A 17227-nucleotide genomic window follows, 5' to 3' on the forward strand; every position below is an offset into this window, starting at 1 on the left:
TTAGGGTCCCTCCTGGGTCTGGGATTCTACAATTTTATATATCTAGAATTTGGTGTCTTTAAATTTTGTGAAACAGGGTGAAGAAAAATGTGAAATTCATGCACCACTCATGCACCTCAACCCTGCCTCCTTGATGCAGATGTGGCCAGGCAACCTGGAAACCCTTAAACCAATTCTTTCTAGGAAGGAAATCCTCCTGCAGAGGAGACTGAACTGCTCCTGTCCCTGGCAAGCACCTGGATCCACCTGGCCCGTTCTGGGCACCTGGGAATGCACCAGAAATCCAGGTGGGCTCTTCAGGGACCCTTTTTGTTGCTTTGGCAGAGCAGAGGTGTCTCCACAGGTACTGCTGTTCCTGCTGGAGCTGTGCTGTGGGTGGGGAGCTGGAGGAAGAACAAGCACGAGCGTGAGGAAGCCCCTCGGGAAGGAGTCCAGGAATGCCCAGCTGGGTGTGGGGAGTGGGCTCTGGGACCACCCAGCTTCACAGCTTTGCCTGACATTCCCTCCCCATCAGGGTGAAATTATTGCTTCCCTGTTGTTATTTAGAATCACAGAGTGTCCTGAGCCGGAGGGACCCACAGGGATCCACCCTGTCCCTGCCCAGACCCCCAACAATCCCACCCTGGGCATTCCAAAAGCTCCTGGAGCTGTGGCAGCCTCAGGGCCGTGCCCAGTCCCTGGGGAGCCTGGGCAGTGCCAGCACCTCTGGGGAAGAGCCTTGCCCTAAAATCCAACCCCAATCCCTGCTGGGCCAGCTGCAGGCGCTCCCTGGTGCTGTCCCTGTGGCAGGAGCAGAGCCCGGAGCTGTCCCTGCGCTGCCCTCGGGAGGAGCTGCAGCCCCGGGGAGCTCTGACCTCAGGCTGCTCCAGGCTCAGCTGCCCCAGTGACCTCGTGGGGCCCTGCAGACCCTTCCCCATCCCCTGTCCCTGCTCTGGACACTGCCTAAGAGCTTTAGGTCTCTTCCATGTGCAGCTGCCAGCAGCACCGTCCTGCCTGGCAGAGGTTTGGGCCGTGCCTGCTGCGGGTCTGTGTTTCGGGCAGTGACACCGGGCTGTGCCTCTGAGCCTCTCTGCCCTCTCTGTTCAATACAGGCAAGCAAACCCCAGTGTTTGCAGATGGCTCTGGCACTGTTTGATTTTCCATCCTGCACACTACAAGTGGAGTCTGCTGCCTGTGCGGCCTCACTCCCTGTGCCCTCTGCATTTTCTGAGCCCCCTGTCAGGTTATTTCCCTGATGGACCCAGCCAGGCATTAACTGTGTCAATGTTTGTCCCTGAGGAGCTCATTCCCTCAGCAGGACGGGCTGTGGGGGCCTGGGGCAGCTCAGGGAATTGTCTGATGGCACCGGGCTGTGCCTGGACCTTCGTGCTGCTTTCAGCTGAAGTCACCACTTCTCTCCTGGAGCTGCCCCAGTGCCCTCAGCTCTGCAGGAGCTGCAGCTGCGAGAGAGGAGCCTGGGCTGCAGTGGAGCATCTCCCTCTGTTGTTTCTTCCTTGGTCAGTGTTGAAGTCACCCTGTTGTTCAGAAGATGATGAATCCCAGAATCCCAAAATCCCTGGAGCTGGAAAAGCCCTCCCAGCCCAGGCAGTGCCAGCTGTGCCCCAGGCCCACCTTGTCCCCAGCCCAGAGCACTCAGGGCCACCTCCAGCCCTTGCTGGGACACCTGCAGGGATGGGCACTCCAAAGCTCCCTGGGCAGCCCCTGCCAAGGCCTGAGCTCCCTTTCCATGGGCAAATTCCTGCTGCTGCCCAAGCTGAGCCTCCCCTGGCCCAGCCTGAGGCCGTTCCCTCTCCTCCTGTCCCTGTTCCTGGAGCACAGCCCGACCCCCCCGGCTGTCCCCTCCTGTCAGGGACTTGTGCAGAGCGAGAAAACAGAAAGGCAAGAGAGGGAAAGGGGAAGGGGAAGGAGAAGGAGAAGGAGAAGGAGAAGGAGAAGGAGAAGGAGAAGGAGAAGGAGAAGGAGAAGGAGAAGGAGAAGGAGAAGGAGAAGGAGAAGGAGAAGGAGAAGGAGAAGGAGAAGGAGAAGGAGAAGGAGAAGGAGAAGGAGAAGGAGAAGGAGAAGGAGAAGGAGAAGGAGAAGGAGAAGGAGAAGGAGAAGGAGAAGGAGAAGGAGAAGGAGAAGGAGAAGGAGAAGGAGAAGGAGAAGGAGAAGAAGGAGAAGAGTTGGTTGGAAGGAACCCACAACAATTCAGCCTCCACTCTAAGGAAGCTCCTGTAGAAATCGAGGTTGTCAGAAAAGGAATTTTCATCCCTGAGCAGAGACAATAAAGCAATACAGGAAAGGTCTGTAAGATAAAAAAATGGGAAGGAGATGATCCATATGGAATCAGTATTCAGCTTCACTCACAGTATTTGAACCAGGAAAGGGAGAACACACTATGAAAATTTCAGCATATTAAAGATATAGTAAGGAATATTTATAAATAGGTATTTGAGGTTGCTGCCAGCACAAACCTTTCTATGATTTTGATCAAGTCAAAAAGTACTTTTTAAAATGAGCTTATATGGGAATTATGGAGCTCATCACTGCTGGATGTGGTGGGATCCCACAGGATATGTAAAATGACCAGACAAGTCCACAGGTGAGAGATTTTTTTGTTTCCTATGAAACGCAATGGCTGAGGTGCTGCCTCCGGCTCAGGAAGCCTCTGAATTGATTGCCAGATGCTGGGACGTGTGCCAAGGGAATGATAAACTGAAAATGACCTTGCTAAGTGGCCATTAATAGCCACTCCTGGTGGCGGGATGGCATGAGGAGGATTCTTAATTTGCTCATTAGAACAGAACTCAGTGGGATAGGTTTGCTTGGAGAGGAGCCTTGGAGCCCACCCCGTTTCCCCTGGAGCAGGCTGCTCCAGCCTGGCCGTGAGCCCTTCCAGGGATGGGGCAGCCGCAGCTGCTGGAATCACCCACACGCCTATTGCAGTGAGAGAGTTCCACCTTGCCAGATATGCCCCAAATCTTACAACTCCTCTGCTTTGTGCCCCAGGAGTTGCCCACACCCAGCTCCCCACAGGGGCGTCTCCCTGCTTGGTGCTCCCACCACGCCACTCGTGCTGGGTCCCTGCCCAGTTCCCTTTCCCAGGCCCGTGGGCATTGCTGTGTGTGGGGAGGGGTGAGCAGCTCTCTCCCAGCTGTTTTCCCATCTTTAAGAAAACCCCAAGGGCTTTCCCAGGAGCCCAGGGGGGCTGGGCACAGGCACTTGGCACCAGCAGCCTGTGCTGGAAGCGTCCACGGCCTGAGGCTGAGCCAGCCCTCAAAACTGACTCTGCAGGGCAGAGTTCAGGGCTCAGTGCTGAGAGGAGTGTGGGAAGGGATGGCCGGGGGGGAAGGAAAAGGGCTGGAGGCCTGGCCAGGGAATCACAGAATCCCAGGATCCCAGGATCCCTGGGGCTGGAAAAGCCCTCCCAGCCCAGGCAGTGCCAGCTGTGCCCCAGGCCCACCTTGTCCCCAGCCCAGAGCACTCAGGGCCACCTCCAGCCCTTGCTGGGACACCTGCAGGGATGGGCACTCCAAAGCTCCCTGGGCAGCCCCTGCCAAGGCCTGAGCTCCCTTTCCATGGGCAAATCCTGCTGCTGCCCAAGCTGAGCCTCCCCTGGCCCAGCCTGAGGCCGTTCCCTCTCCTCCTGTCCTGTCATGGGAAAACCTTTACCAGACTCCATCCCTGGAGGTGTCTGAGGAAGGCCTGGATGTGGCACTCGGTGTCCTGGGCTGGGGACAAGGTGGGGTTCAGGCACAGACTCAGTGGTCTTGGACAGCTTCTCCAGCCTCAGTGATCCCGGGATTCTGTGAATTCCCTGGTGCCCACGGAGGGCAGTGCCCCAGCACGGATGGGTTTACAGCTGCCGAAGGCTTTTAGGGCCAGAGGCTGCATTTCCTACAGACACCTCATGTGAGACAAACCCATTTGCTGTCCCTGGCCTGGTTCAGGCACAGGAATTGTGATTAAATTTGGTTTCCACCCCACGGCTGAGGGGCAAATTAAACTTATTGCCACAAGACATCTTGACACAGATGGCTCCTGGGCCACCCGAGGGGACAACTGGGGCCGTGTTTGCCTTTGTGATATCCAATTTGTTTTTATTGTGCAATATATTATGATTTTAATTAAACATTTCGTGTCTCACTGGTCAAGGGGAGACAGCCAGAACTTCCCCTCTGTCATTCCCTCGGAGCGATGCTTCAAGCACTCCTCTCACAAAATTTATTATTTCCCCTACAGATTTATCCTCCCAATAAAAATTACGTGTATTGCCAGCGCTGTGGCTGTAGCAGTGCCAGCCATAAATCACCGGGAGCCATAAACATGTCACCGATAACCCATCGGGAGAGGATCCTGCCTGCTGGCAGAGCAGCATAAATGGAAGTGCTCGTTTACCGCCCGCACTCCTCCCGCTGTTTGCGCACGGGAGCCGGCGCTGCGCGGCTCCCGGGGGACTGGGCAGGGTCAGCCTTAAAAGGGGCTGCCCTCCGGACACGGCACGGCACGGCACGGCACGGGCAGGGCACGGCACAGACACGGCTCGGCTCGGCACGGCACAGACACAGACACGGGCACAGACACTGGCACGGGATCGCCCTCTGCTCCTGCTCCGGCCCCAGAGCCCCCCGCACCCTCGGTAAGTGCAGACAGCTCTGGGGGGACAGTGACACGGTGCCAGGTGTGGCACAGGGACGCCAGGGTGGCACGGTGACACAGGTGCCAGGGTGCCAGGTGTGACCCAGTGCTGGTCCCCTGCACACTTTGGTGGGACAGTGACACGGTGCCAGGTGTGGGACAGTGACACGGGTGCCAGGTGTGGCCCTGGCAGTCCCCTGCACTTTTTTGGTGGGACAGTGACACAGGTGCCAGAGTGGCACAGTGACACGGGTGCCAGGTGTGGCACAGTGACACGGTGCCAGATGTGACCCCAGTGCTGGTTCCTCCCTGCACCCTCTGGGGGGACAGTGACACAGTGCCAAGTGTGGCACAGTGACAGGGACGCCAGGGTGGCACGGTGACACAGGTGCCAGGGTGCAAGGTGTGACCCTAGTGCTGGTCCCCTGAACCCCTTTGGTGGCACAGTGACACGGGTGCCAGGGTGGCACAGTGACACCGGTGCCAGGTGTGGCCCCAGGAGTCCCCTGAACTCTTTGGTGGGACAGTGACACGGGTGCCAGTGACCTGGGTGCCAGGTGTGACCCCAGTGCTGGTCCCCTGCACTCTTTGGTGGCACAGTGATACGGGTGCCAGGGTGACACAGTGACACGGGTGCCAGGTGTGGCCCTGGCAGTCCCCTGCACTCTTTGGTAGCACAGTGACACGGGTGCCAGGGTGGCACAGTGACCTGGGTGCCAGGGGGGCACAGTGACCTGGGTGCCAGGGTGGCACAGTGACACGGGTGCCAGGGTGGCACAGTGACAGGGATGCCAGGGCGGGACAGTGACATGGGTGCCAGGTGTGGCCCTGGCAGTCCCCTGCACTCTTTGGTAGCACAGTGACACGGGTGCCAGGGTGGCACAGTGACCTGGGTGCCAGGGGGGCACAGTGACCTGGGTGCCAGGGTGGCACAGTGACACATGTGCCAGGGTGACAGAGTGACACGGGTGCCAGGGTGGCACAGTGACACGGGTGCCAGGTGTGGCCCTGGCAGTCCCCTGCACTCTTTGGTGGCACAGTGACATGGGTGCCAGGGTGACCTGGGTGCCAGGGTGCCAGGGTGGCCCTGGCAGTCCCGTGCTGGCCGTGGGTGGGCTGTGCAGGTGCAGGGGCCGCTGCCATCTCGGGTGGTGTCCCTGTGCCGTGTCCTGCTGTGAGCTCCAGCTGCTCTCCCAGCCCTGGGGACTGTCCCAGCTGCGGGGCTGGCCCGTCCTGTCCTGTCCCCAGTGCCAGCAGGCGCTTGGGCTCCGTAGGGGCTGCACCCCGGGGTCCCTGTGCTGACCCTGCTCCCCTCGCTGAGCCCCGCTCGGTTCCTTGGGTGGGCAGCGACATGAAAACAGCAACGTCTCCTCCGTGGGAAGGAGCAGATTCCTGAGCCCCAGCCCAGCTCCCAGCCCTGCTCCTGGCCCTGCTGAACCCTTTAAACCCCAGCACTGAGTTATTGGTGCACATCACAGTCACAAAGTCGGGAAGTGGCTTTAAAGGGATGAGGAGGGACGGCGCCGTGTCCTCGGTGAGGTTCCACCCTGGTGCTGCCTCTCCTCCCGGGCAGGCTGGGCTGCTCCTGGGGAGCAGGAACACCTCGGGCACTGAGCAGAGACACCTCTCAGCAGGACAGCTCAGCAGCACCTCCCAGGTGCCACCAAGCTTTCCCCTGGCATCCTCCAGGAGTGGGAGGTTTGCTTCCTCCTCAGGGCTTGGCTGCGCGAGAAAGGTGCAGTTGCCATCCCATGAGAGTCAGCCAGGAGGTCTGTCCTGGCCTGGTTCTGTGATTCTGTGACAGACACGTGTGCTGGAAGTTGAGCTCTGTGTTACCTACTCACATACAAATGCACAGCAACAAGGGTTGTTTCTGTATTTCATACGTTATATATATTTATATTTATCCCTCATAGACACATGGAACATGGAGGGGTAAAACAGGCTGGGAGTGGAATCTGCATCTGTAACGTGTCTGGCACACAGCAAACCAGAGCAGCTCAGAGGGGAGCAGAGTGAATAAATCCCATTTCTGAGTAACTGTTGCACTGTGGTGGGAGTTGCTGCTGTTGGACAAAGTCAGGTTGGAGGGAAGGCTTCCTCAAAAGTGAAGCATCTCCCATGGACTCAGGGGGTTCTCACCAGTCCCTTCTTTCCGTGGTGCTCTAACAGTCTCTTTGTCCGCCTCCATATTCCTGGAAAACTGTTGAATCTCAGTGTCTTTGAGAGTCCCAGATGTCTGCCAGGAGCTGCGCTCAGGGACACAGCCCTGCACACACTCAGATTTTTTAGGTTTTTAAGCCAGGCCCCAGATGTGACTGAGGAGTGTGTGATTGCAGGAGCCAGCAGATGGATTTCATTGCTCAGATCACAGAATCGTGGGATGGTCTGGGTAGGAAGGGACCTTAAAGCCCATCCAGTGCCATGGGCAGGGACACCTCCCACTGTCCCAGGCTGCTCCAGCCCCAGTGTCCAGCCTGGCCTTGGGCACTGCCAGGGATGCAGGGGCAGCCACAGCTGCTCTGGGCACCCTGTGCCAGGGCCTGCCCACTCTCCAGATGCTGTTGCATTGGCAGAAAGGGGCAGCTCTCACCTTTGGGGAGCTCTGAGCCCGCAGCGAGGAGCAGAGGTGCCTGTGGGCAGGTTCCCTTGGTGCCGCCAGGCTCTGTGGAGCCCTCGGGGGATGCAGCAGCTGCCCACCCATGCCCAAGCCCCCGGGTGCTGCCCAGGCTCTCCTGAGGAAGGGCTGAGATTGCCCCCTCAGCATCCAGCAGGGTGATCCTGATACCAGCACGGGCTCTGCCCTGCCTGGAGAAAATCAAATGGCTCTGGGTTCTCCCCAGGTGCCATCAGCTCTGTGTTGCTTTTACCCTGGAGCAGTAAGATGTGTGTCCTTGCTAAGGATTTATTGTCGCATTAGACTCTCAAGCTGAGAATCTAATGAAGAAAATCGTATTAGGAACCTAATAAATACGTCATGGAAGAATTGTCTGTTATTCAAAGATAGCTGTGTTACAGCAAACCCTCCGGCTCATGACCCAGGCACACCGAGACCTGAGTTTTGTACCCCGTGGATGGTGCAGGAAGACTGAAGTCACAAATAGTTTTTTGCTTTAATTAACTCGCCTTGTGCATTTGCTGCTTTCCCCCACCCACCCAGCGGGTCACTCTGCCACTGAGGGGCTCAGGGACCCTGTCAGCCTGTCCAGCATTGCCACAGGAAATGTAGGACACTGGATTGTGCCAGGCTCGGAGGTTCACTGGATAATTCATGTGGGAGAGACTTCTGAACATCTCTGGCTGAACATCTGCCTCATGCTGGCCAGCTGGGAGCTCTCATGGCTTTGTCCAGTTGGGTCTTGAAAACCTCTGTGGATGGAGATGTGCAACCTGCTCCCATGCTTGATGGGAAACATTGCTCATCTTATTCAGTCTAAACCTCCCTCATTTCAACTTCCACCCGTTGCCTCCCATCCCTCTTCCATGCTCTGCTGAGAAGATCCTGGTCCAGCCTCCTCGATGCCTCCTTGGAGGCAGGGCAAGGCTGCTGCTGGATCCCTGCAAACCTTCTCTTCCCTGGGCTGAGCAAGCCTCTTTCCTGGATCTCCTGTTCCAGGGCATTCTCCACCCCGCCTGTCTCACTGGGCCCTGCAGAACTCACCAGAGCAGGCACTGCTGGGTTTCTGCCACGCCTCCCTCCCCTCCTGCCTGTGTAAAACACCCACCACATCCCCTCCCCTCCAGTTCATTCCCAGAGACTTTCCCAGGATCTCCCCGGGGCTCTGAACCTGGAACATCTTGTGCTCTGCCTTGTGTTTGCCTGTTACCAACAGATGTCCCAGGCACCACACACAGCCCGTGTCCCTGTGGGCTTTTGCTCATTTATTCCCCTCCACCTGGCAGGAAGGTGGTGAAATGAGCAGGGCTTGGGTGTGAGAACCACTGAAAATCCACCTTGCCCTGGGAACCATCTTCTGAGCTGAGAGCAGGAGGGTCTGAGTAGCTGATTTTCTGTTCTGCTGGAAATTGTGGAATCCCAGACTGGTTTGGACTGGGAGGGCCTTAAAGACCATCCTGTTCCAACAGCTCCATGGGCAGGGCTGCCTTCCACTGGACCAGGCTGCTCCAGTCTGGCATTAAACACTTGCTGGGAGGGGGTAGCAGCAGCTTCTCTGGGCAGTCTGTGTCGGTGCCAACAAATTTTGCATTTGTTTCCAGTGCTGATTTCCTAAATAAGAAGTGTCAGGGCTAAACTTTCACAATTTTCACGCCTTTTGATCTCCAGCTGGCCTTAAAAAGCAGCCTTGGCTTAGCAGCTTGGTCATGGCTGGGATGAGCATGGAAAGGGCGTTTGCTCACTCCACAGAGCATCTCAAACTCTGGAATCTGGGGACGACTGTGAAACACTGGAATGTTTTCCCTTTCATTCTAAAGTATTTCTGTTTTATTTTCCCTCTTTTTCAACAGAAAATGCCCGTCCTTTTCCTTCAGGTTAGGATTTAACGGATAAACAGGAGTGTAGCCCTCTGTGAGTGTTCCCAAAGAGCACAGGGATGCCTGCGGAGGCCGGTGGGGAGGTGGAGGGATGTGCACTCCTCTGTGCAGCGGAGAGTGCAGCTACGTGCAGTCTGTGTTGTTGGTTTGTTTTAGGTCTAGGCCATGTGAGAGCTGAGCTGGGATGGAGCATGACTCACACACCCCGTGGGAACTCAATGGCTCCTTCCATCAGCCTTCAGCTTTCCTCATGATGGGCATCCCAGGCCTGGAAGCCCTCCACCCCTGGCTCTCCATCCCTTTCTGTGCGCTGTACCTCACCGCCCTGCTGGGGAACTGCGGGATCCTGTTCATCGTCAGGAGGACGCCCAGCCTGCACGAGCCCATGTACTTCTTCCTGTGCATGCTGGCGCTGACGGACCTGGGGCTGGCCCTCTGCACCCTGCCCACCACGCTGGGCCTGCTCTGGTTCAACGCGCGCAGGATCGGCTTCGACGCCTGCCTGGCCCAGATGTACTTCATCCACATCCTGTCCTTCATGGAGTCCTCCGTGCTGCTGGCCATGGCCTTCGACCGCTTCGTGGCCATCTCGCACCCCCTGAGGCACCCGGCCATCCTGACCAGGAGCACGGTGCTGAAGATAGGCCTGGCCATCGTGCTGAGGGGCACGGTGTCGCTGCTGCCCATCCCCTTCCTGCTCAAGAGGCTGACCTACTGCGGCAGGACGGAGCTGTCCCACTCCTTCTGCTTCCACCCCGACATCATGAACCTGGCCTGCGCCGACATAAAGGTCAATGTCTTCTACGGCATGATCGTTCTCTTATCCACCGTGGGGATGGACTTCATCTTCATCGTGCTCTCCTACATCCTCATCATCAGGACCGTCGTCAGCCTCACCACCAAGGAGGAGTGTCTGAAGGCCCTCAACACCTGTGTCTCCCACATCTGCGCCGTGCTCGTGTTCTTCATCCCCATGATCGGCCTGTCCATGATCCACCGCTTTGGAAAGAACGTTCCTCCCCTCGTTAACACCTTGGTGGCCTACACCTACCTCACCATTCCCCCGGCTCTCAACCCCGTTATCTACAGCATAAAATCCACCCACATCCGCCAGGCTTTGCTCAGGGCGCTCTGCAGGAAGCGGGGCTCTGACTGGTGAACTCCTGCAGCAGTTCTGCCACACAGTGCTGATGGGCTGGGTCCCCTGCCAGACCTCTGGGGCTGGGTCCTCTGTGAGACCTTTGGGACTGCATTCCCTGTCAGACCTCTGGGGCTGGGTTCCCTGTCAGACCTCTGGGGCTGGGTTCCCTGTCAGACCTCTGGGGCTGGGTTCCCTGTCCCTCTGGGGCTGGTTCCTTGGTCAGCGCTCTTGGCCTGGTTTCCCAGTCAGAGCTGGTGGACTGGTCTCCTGGTGCTCCATCCCTGCAGATGACTGCCAGAGGAAAGACCTGCAGATCCTCTGGGATGCTGTCCCCAACCCAGAGCTGTGAACTTTCGTGTTATGTCCTCCTGGCATGGTGCTTCCCCCCCTTCCTGCAGACACCCCGAGATTAATGACACATCCAAGCTGAGCACAGAGCATTTCCCTTTAGGCCCTGCTGAGGGGCCCAGAGCACTCTCAGCCCTTCTGAAAAACCATCATCCTTGTGTCCAGAGTGAGAACACAGCTCCTTGTGCATCTCTTTTGGATGTCTTTGAGTCTTACCAGCTTGCCCAGTCTAATTATTGCCCCGGTCATTGTTCTGCCTTGAATGTCATGTATGTGCAGCATCTGCAATAAAATCCATCTATTCGTTGTGAGAGGTCGTGAGACTTGAGGAAGTTGTTTTATCTGTCTGTATGATGCAGAAAAATGAGGTTGGAGTTGCCTAAAGTCTTCAGGGTGTGCTGCAGATGAGCAGGACTGTATGAGTCAGGTGTGTGTCTGGATGGGCTTGGGGGGCTGGTGGGGCTGGAAGCTCTCTGGCAAAAACAAAGGGGGAGTTCAAAAACGCTGTAGGAATGGCTGAACTTCCTGACACACAGCCCCACGTGCTGCTGCCTTCCCCCCGAGGTCTGCTGGTGCTGGCTGTGCCCCTCAGTGGGATGGGAGGAGATCTCCAGGGACATCCACAGGTGGGACATGGCAGCATGTCCCAGCAGCTCCTTGCTCTGCTGGAGGCTGGGTCTGAGCCAGGCAGGCAGAAAGGTTTCATGGATCTCCTGGCTCGTGTCCTCACAAGGACAGAATGAAATGTCCCAAAATCATAGAGCAGAATCACAGAACCACTAGGGGTGGGAAAGTGCTCCCAGACCTGTGACTGATGCCCCACCTTGTCACCCACACCAGAGCCACGTCCAGTTGTAAATATTTCATTCCTCCAATTGCAGAGCTGAAGTTCTGTTGACCTCAAAGCACATTTTGGGCAGTCTTGAGCGCAGTGGAGAGTAAGAAGCAACAGTCAGTGCTTACCTTGGAGGATGAAGCAGCAAAGGCAGTGGGACAGCATCCACCCCTGAGCTGGCCTGGCACGGCCTGGCACGGAGCACCTCACCAGCCCAGATCAGAGACTTTCAATTCTGCTCCACATGTGCAGTAGCTGGAGAGAAAAAATTGAAAGAAAAAAATAATGCGGAAACAGCTCCATAAAAAAGCAGAAAGAGGGCAGGGAAGATTCCTAAGGGGAGGATTCCCAGGCCACGGTTTGCTCTGTGTTGTGTTAATTGCCTCACTGTGTCCCTTGCCCAGGGGGAAACACCAAGGAGCCCAGCCTGGGGAGCAGCTCCCACTGGCACTGGGGAAGGGGAGAGCTCTGCTCAAAAAGCTCTGATCTAAGCTGGGGCTTGCAGGGAAGATTAACAGAAGGGAACAGCATCCAGGAGAAAAGAGCTTTGCTGTGGAGATGCCTGGCTTGCAGCATTCTGAAATTGATGATTGAGAATTCTGAGAAGATTCTGAGTCTGCTCCCATTCTGAAAACTTCCAGAGTTCATCCTTGGATGTCTGTGTTTCCTGGCTGAAGCTGTTCTCCAAAACGGCTCTGGAACAAAAAGCCGAGGAGCCTCTGCTACAGTAAGAAAATGTTTGTGGGGGAGTTGGAGGGAAAAGTGTGGGGGATTCACCAGCACATCTGTCAGCACAGCTGGAGAGCAGGGTGGAGGGGGAATGAAAGAGGGAGAGATAAAGTATGGGAGGGAGAGGAAGGGGAAGGGAAAGCGAGAGAAGGCAGAGAAGGAGAAAGGAGGAGAAGAAAGATAGAAGAGCTGGGGTGGTTCAGCCTGGAGAAGGCTTCCAGAAGAGCTCAGAGCCCCTGCCAGGGCCTGAAGGGGCTCCAGGAGAGCTGCAGAGGGACTGGGGACAAGGGCTGCAGGGACAGGAGCCAGGGAATGGCTCCCAGTGCCAGAGGCCAGGGCTGGATGGGCTCTTGGGAATCAGGAATTGTTCCCTGGCAGGGTGGGCAGGCCCTGGCACAGGGTGCCCAGAGCAGCTGTGGCTGCCCCTGCATCCCTGGCAGTGCCCAAGGCCAGGCTGGACACTGGGGCTGGAGCAGCCTGGGACAGTGGGAGGTGTCCCTGCCGTGGCAGGGGTGGGAGAGGATGAACTTTAAGGTTTGTCCCAACCCCAACTGTTCCATGGTTCTTTGATGAGGTGGGATTGGTCAAAGGTTGGACTCAATGATCCTGGATTCCCAACTCAGAGATTCTGTGATTCTGTGATTTACTTCTGGGGCTGCTGCTTGGATCCCCCTACGAAGATAAATCTTCATTTACTGGTGTTTCAAAGGCATGGATCCAGTTTCCACCTCTACAGAAATCCAGGCCCTCACAGCACCCGCTCTGCCCACCAGCAGCAATCCCAAATCCTGAGCCACTTCTGAAAACCTGCGTACATTTATCGGTGCCAGAGAATTAGAGATGAACTGAAGCATCAGGGGTTGTTTCAGTGCCTGTCTCACAACCTCATTCCCTCAGGGAAACGATCAGGAGGGCAGGAATTTTCCAGTGAGGCTCAGGTAATTCCGCCAGGGCTGGCAGCTGAGGTGCCTCAGTATCTGCTGGTGATTACTGAGGTTCATTCCATTTGTGTCTTAATTGAAGTGCTTGGCTGCCAGCATCCTCCCTGGAATAGATTTTGGGCACAGTGACAGCAACAGTCCTCCCACACTGTGTGTAAATCGGGTATGAAAAGCTACAATGTGAGTCCTACTTGTTATACATCCAAGATGGAAAAGCCCCACGTCAGAGAATAACGCCTGATGCTATTTTAGGCCTCCACCACAGATGTGCAATAAGAACCCCATGTTTCACAACCCAACATTTACTTATAAAATAACTCCATTAATAACCTGCAGAGCTTGCCATAAAGCCACTTTGCATCGTTGATTTGCACAGATTGGGCATGAAAGGAACAACCAGAAAGCTCAGGTTGTGCTTGACCTTGTGCTGTCCATTCAGGGCAGGAGGGACGGTGGGTTTGTTCCAGCACAGATACTGGCCTGGTGCCTGAAAATAGAAAGGCACCTAAAGCAAAGCCTTTTATGTATCTTCAGGTGATTATCCTTGGATCACGGCACTCCTGGAAAATCTACACGTACAGAATAAGGTGAATAATCTGATTATTTTTTGCTACAGATATTCTGTTTTTTCCATACGTTTTTCATAGGATGAAAACCCAATTTGTATGTGCAAAAAATTCGAAAGATCCCTGTCTGCGTGTGCCTGTGAGCTGTTCTGGGGAGGACTGGGTCGTGGGAGGCAGCACTGCCAGCTTCAGCCTCACCGAGCACATTTCTGACAGGGCAGCACGGCACATATGGAAAAAATCAAGCAGCACTGAAGTATTACAGAAAGTACTAAAAATCTGCTGGGTTTTTTTGTTATTGTTTTTTATTTTGTCCTTTAAAAAGAAAAGCAAACAAGCTCAGCTGACGGGTTTATTATTCAAAAAGGTTGATTTTATGGTGTTCTGCCTTTTAGAGAGTTCAGGCGATTCCTGTTCAGACTCAAATGTCAGCATTTTGTCACTGCATATGTCACTGCAGAGAGCCATAACGGGGTAAAAATCCGGGAGGGGAGCTCTGCATCAGCGTGGCAGCCCTGAGAATCCCAGGAACGGCCCCGTGGGATCCCAAGCCATGGGAAAGGGCTCCTTGTAAACCGCGGCGTTTGTGTTTCCCTTGCAGCAGGAAGCGCCCTGGCGTAGCATGAGCGCCGCTGGCCGTGGGGGCCATGCCCTTCTCCAACAGCTCTGAGCTCAGCCCGTCCTTCCTGCTGGCCAGCCTGCCGGGGCTGGAGGCGGCGCAGTGCTGGATGGCCATCCCGCTGTGCTCGGCCTACGTGCTGGCGCTGGCGGGCAACGGCGCCGTGCTGCTGGTGGTGCGCCTGGAGCCCAGCCTGCACGCGCCCATGTACTTCTTCCTCTGCATGCTGGCCGCCATCGACCTGTCCCTGGCCACCGCCACCGTGCCGCGCATCCTCTCCTTCTACTGGTTCGGCAGCCGGGAGATCAGCTTCGCCGCCTGCCTGCTGCAGATGTTCCTCATCCACGCGCTCTCGGCCGTCGAGTCCACCGTGCTGCTGGCCATGGCCGTGGACCGCTACGTGGCCGTGTGCCACCCGCTGCGGCACGCCGCGGTGCTCACCGCCGGCGCCACGGCCAAGATCGGCCTGCTGGCCGTGGCCCGCGGCGTGCTCTTCTTCCTGCCGCTGCCCCTGCTCCTGCTGCCGCTGCCCTTCTGCGGCCCCCGCGTGCTGTCCCACTCCTTCTGCCTGCACCAGGACGTGATGAACCTGGCCTGCGCCAACACCACCCCCAGCGTGGTGTACGGGCTCACGGCCATCCTGCTGGTCATGGGGCTGGACGCCGTGCTCATCTGCCTCTCCTACATCCTCATCCTCAAGGCCGTGCTGCGCCTGGAGGCCTGGAGGGAGCGGCTCAAGGTGTTCAGCACCTGCATCGCCCACATCTGCGTGGTGCTGGCCTTCTACGTGCCCCTGATCGGGCTGTCCGTGGTGCACAGGTTCGGGAAGGACCTGGCTCCGCTGGTCCACGTCATCATGGGCAACGTCTACATCCTGGTGCCCGCTGTGCTCAACCCCATCATCTACGGGGTGAGGACCAAGCAGATCCACAGGAGGATCCTGAGCTTGATCCACGTCACTGACAGAACTCCCCGCTGAGCCGAGCTCGGCCGCTGCCCCCCGTGTCCTCGCTCTGCTCATCCTGTCTTACACTCAGAGTCTTTGGTGCTGGACTGTCCCCTCTGTGTGCTCTGAGGTGCTGCCACCAAAAACTGGTTGTAAACTCCCTCCGAGAGTGTTTGCCCCCACCAAACTTAGGGACAAACGCCTGCAATCATCTGAGTCCAAGCCCCACCTGTCATGTTCCACAAGAAGGGAAAAGTGACCCAGAAAACTTAGACAGATGTCCCAACGTTGCACCTCTTGGTTCCCCTCTCACCTCTGACAGCGGCAGAGCAGAGCAAATGCTGGATGGTTTGGGATGATTTACTTAATTCTTTGTTTTCACGTGGGGCACAGTCACATTCCAGAAGTTTTGCCAGAAAATTTGCACATAGCATCATTCTGTAAGTAAAATAATTATAGTAAAATAATTACAGTAAAATAATTACCCGCCTGAAGTGACATTACAGATGCAGAAATGCATTTCAGAGAAGAGCATCCACCTCTGTGGTCTTGTTCTGCCCCGTTGTGTGCTCTGTGTCTCTGGGACAGGTCCAAGTGCTCAGGGGCTCTTGTCCATGGCTTTGGATGGGGGATCTCACCAAAATGCCAGGGCCTCCAGGGCTGCAATATCTGGTGGAGTTTGGTGCAGTTTCTTCCCTGTGCCAACGAGTGCTGAGAGTAAAACGCCTCATTTTTGTAGTCTGTGCCTGTACAGCTTCAGTCTCGGTATAACCTTCACTGCTAAATTCAACCCCAATTTATTTCAAAATAAATTCTTTCATTTAGGTGAGTTACAAAAGGTTCTCCTCTGGGACTTCAAGGCAATCCTGTTCCCTGTCATTTTTGGCATATTCTGGTTTAATAGATCTTAGAAGGGTAAAAAAGTTTCATAAAAATGAAAACAATCTGTACCTGCCTGATGTGATTTGGGAAATGTGAATGAATTTTTCAGAAGCATTATGGGTCTAAACCCTTTCCAGGTGGCCATGGCACTGACAAATGGCTCCTGCCATTTCCCATATGTTCCTTCTTTTCCTTTTGTGCCAAGAAAAAAATTAATAAAGAAAAATGAATGAACCACCCAGGAATGCTGTGTTGTATTTCCTACTCATTTATTTCTCAGAGAGTTAATAGAGTCTGGGAGCAGGAAGGCATGATGCATTTCTCCTGGGCGTAGATAAAAACTCACTCGCATCTTGTTTTCCAAAGTTTAGTCGTGGAGTGCTGCTTTGCTGGGGAACAGAACGTGCTGGAACACGGCTGCTTGCTTGGCACTTGTCTTTGCCAATGAATGTGGCAACCACTTTCCTTCTGGAATGTCCAGTGCTGAGGCCCCAGGTCACCCCTGCTGCAGCAGGAGGAAAACCTCAACCAGACCAAGGGGACACCCAGCCCACATCTCCTCCATGAGCAGGGCCAGGGCCAGAGGTGGGGATGGTCCAGCTTAACTGGGAACAGTTGGGTTCACTTGACTGAAAAGGGAAGGGTTGAGACAAGGGAGGGAGGGAGGGGAGGGAGAGAGGGAGAGAGGGAGAGAGGGAGAGAGGGAGAGAGGGAGAGAGGAAGAGAGGGAGAGCTGTGTCCCAGGCTGGGCCAGGGGAGGCTCAGCTTGGGCAGCAGCAGGAATTTGCCCATGGAAAGGGAGCTCAGGCCTTGGCAGGGGCTGCCCAGGGAGCTTTGGAGTGCCCATCCCTGCAGGTGTCCCAGCAAGGGCTGGAGGTGGCCCTGAGTGCTCTGGGCTGGGGACAAGGTGGGCCTGGGGCACAGCTGGCACTGCCTGGCCTGGGAGGGCTTTTCCAGCCCCAGGGATTTTGGGATTCTGGTCTAGTGGAAGGTGTCCCTGCCCATGGCAGGCAACTGGAACTCAATGATCTATCAGGTTCCCTCCAACACAAGCCCTTCTATAATTCTCTGGTGGCTCTTACTCCAAATCAAAATATTGGAAGAAACCA

General features: G+C 55.9%; 2 protein-coding genes across 8 annotated transcripts; both read left to right on the forward strand.

The window, feature by feature from the left end:
- Positions 1-4476: 4476 nt before the first annotated feature.
- On the forward strand, positions 4477-10921 carry LOC134548469 (olfactory receptor 51G2-like). Of its 3 annotated transcripts, none has more exons than XM_063393342.1 (2): positions 4477-4618; positions 9268-10921. In XM_063393342.1, exon 2 carries the CDS (start codon positions 9296-9298, stop codon positions 10268-10270), a length of 975 nt encoding a protein of 324 aa, XP_063249412.1. In that variant the 5' UTR covers positions 4477-4618; positions 9268-9295; the 3' UTR covers positions 10271-10921. The 3 variants fall into 3 exon arrangements, with proteins under 3 accessions (XP_063249412.1, XP_063249414.1, XP_063249413.1); XM_063393344.1 differs by having other exon boundaries at positions 4493-4618; positions 9347-10921; XM_063393343.1 differs by having other exon boundaries at positions 4503-4618; positions 9245-10921.
- On the forward strand, positions 4477-16375 carry LOC134548470 (olfactory receptor 51E2-like). 5 transcript variants are annotated; one of them, XM_063393345.1, is made up of 4 exons: positions 4477-4618; positions 12077-12162; positions 13640-13692; positions 14273-16375. In XM_063393345.1, exon 4 carries the CDS (start codon positions 14319-14321, stop codon positions 15267-15269), a length of 951 nt encoding a protein of 316 aa, XP_063249415.1. In that variant the 5' UTR covers positions 4477-4618; positions 12077-12162; positions 13640-13692; positions 14273-14318; the 3' UTR covers positions 15270-16375. The 5 variants fall into 5 exon arrangements, with proteins under 5 accessions (XP_063249415.1, XP_063249417.1, XP_063249418.1 ...); XM_063393347.1 differs by having other exon boundaries at positions 14276-16375; XM_063393348.1 differs by lacking the exon at positions 13640-13692.
- The last annotated feature ends 852 nt before the right edge of the window (positions 16376-17227 follow it).

This window comes from Prinia subflava, chromosome 3 (genome assembly GCF_021018805.1).
Source record: "Prinia subflava isolate CZ2003 ecotype Zambia chromosome 3, Cam_Psub_1.2, whole genome shotgun sequence".
Lineage (NCBI taxonomy): Eukaryota > Metazoa > Chordata > Aves > Passeriformes > Cisticolidae > Prinia > Prinia subflava.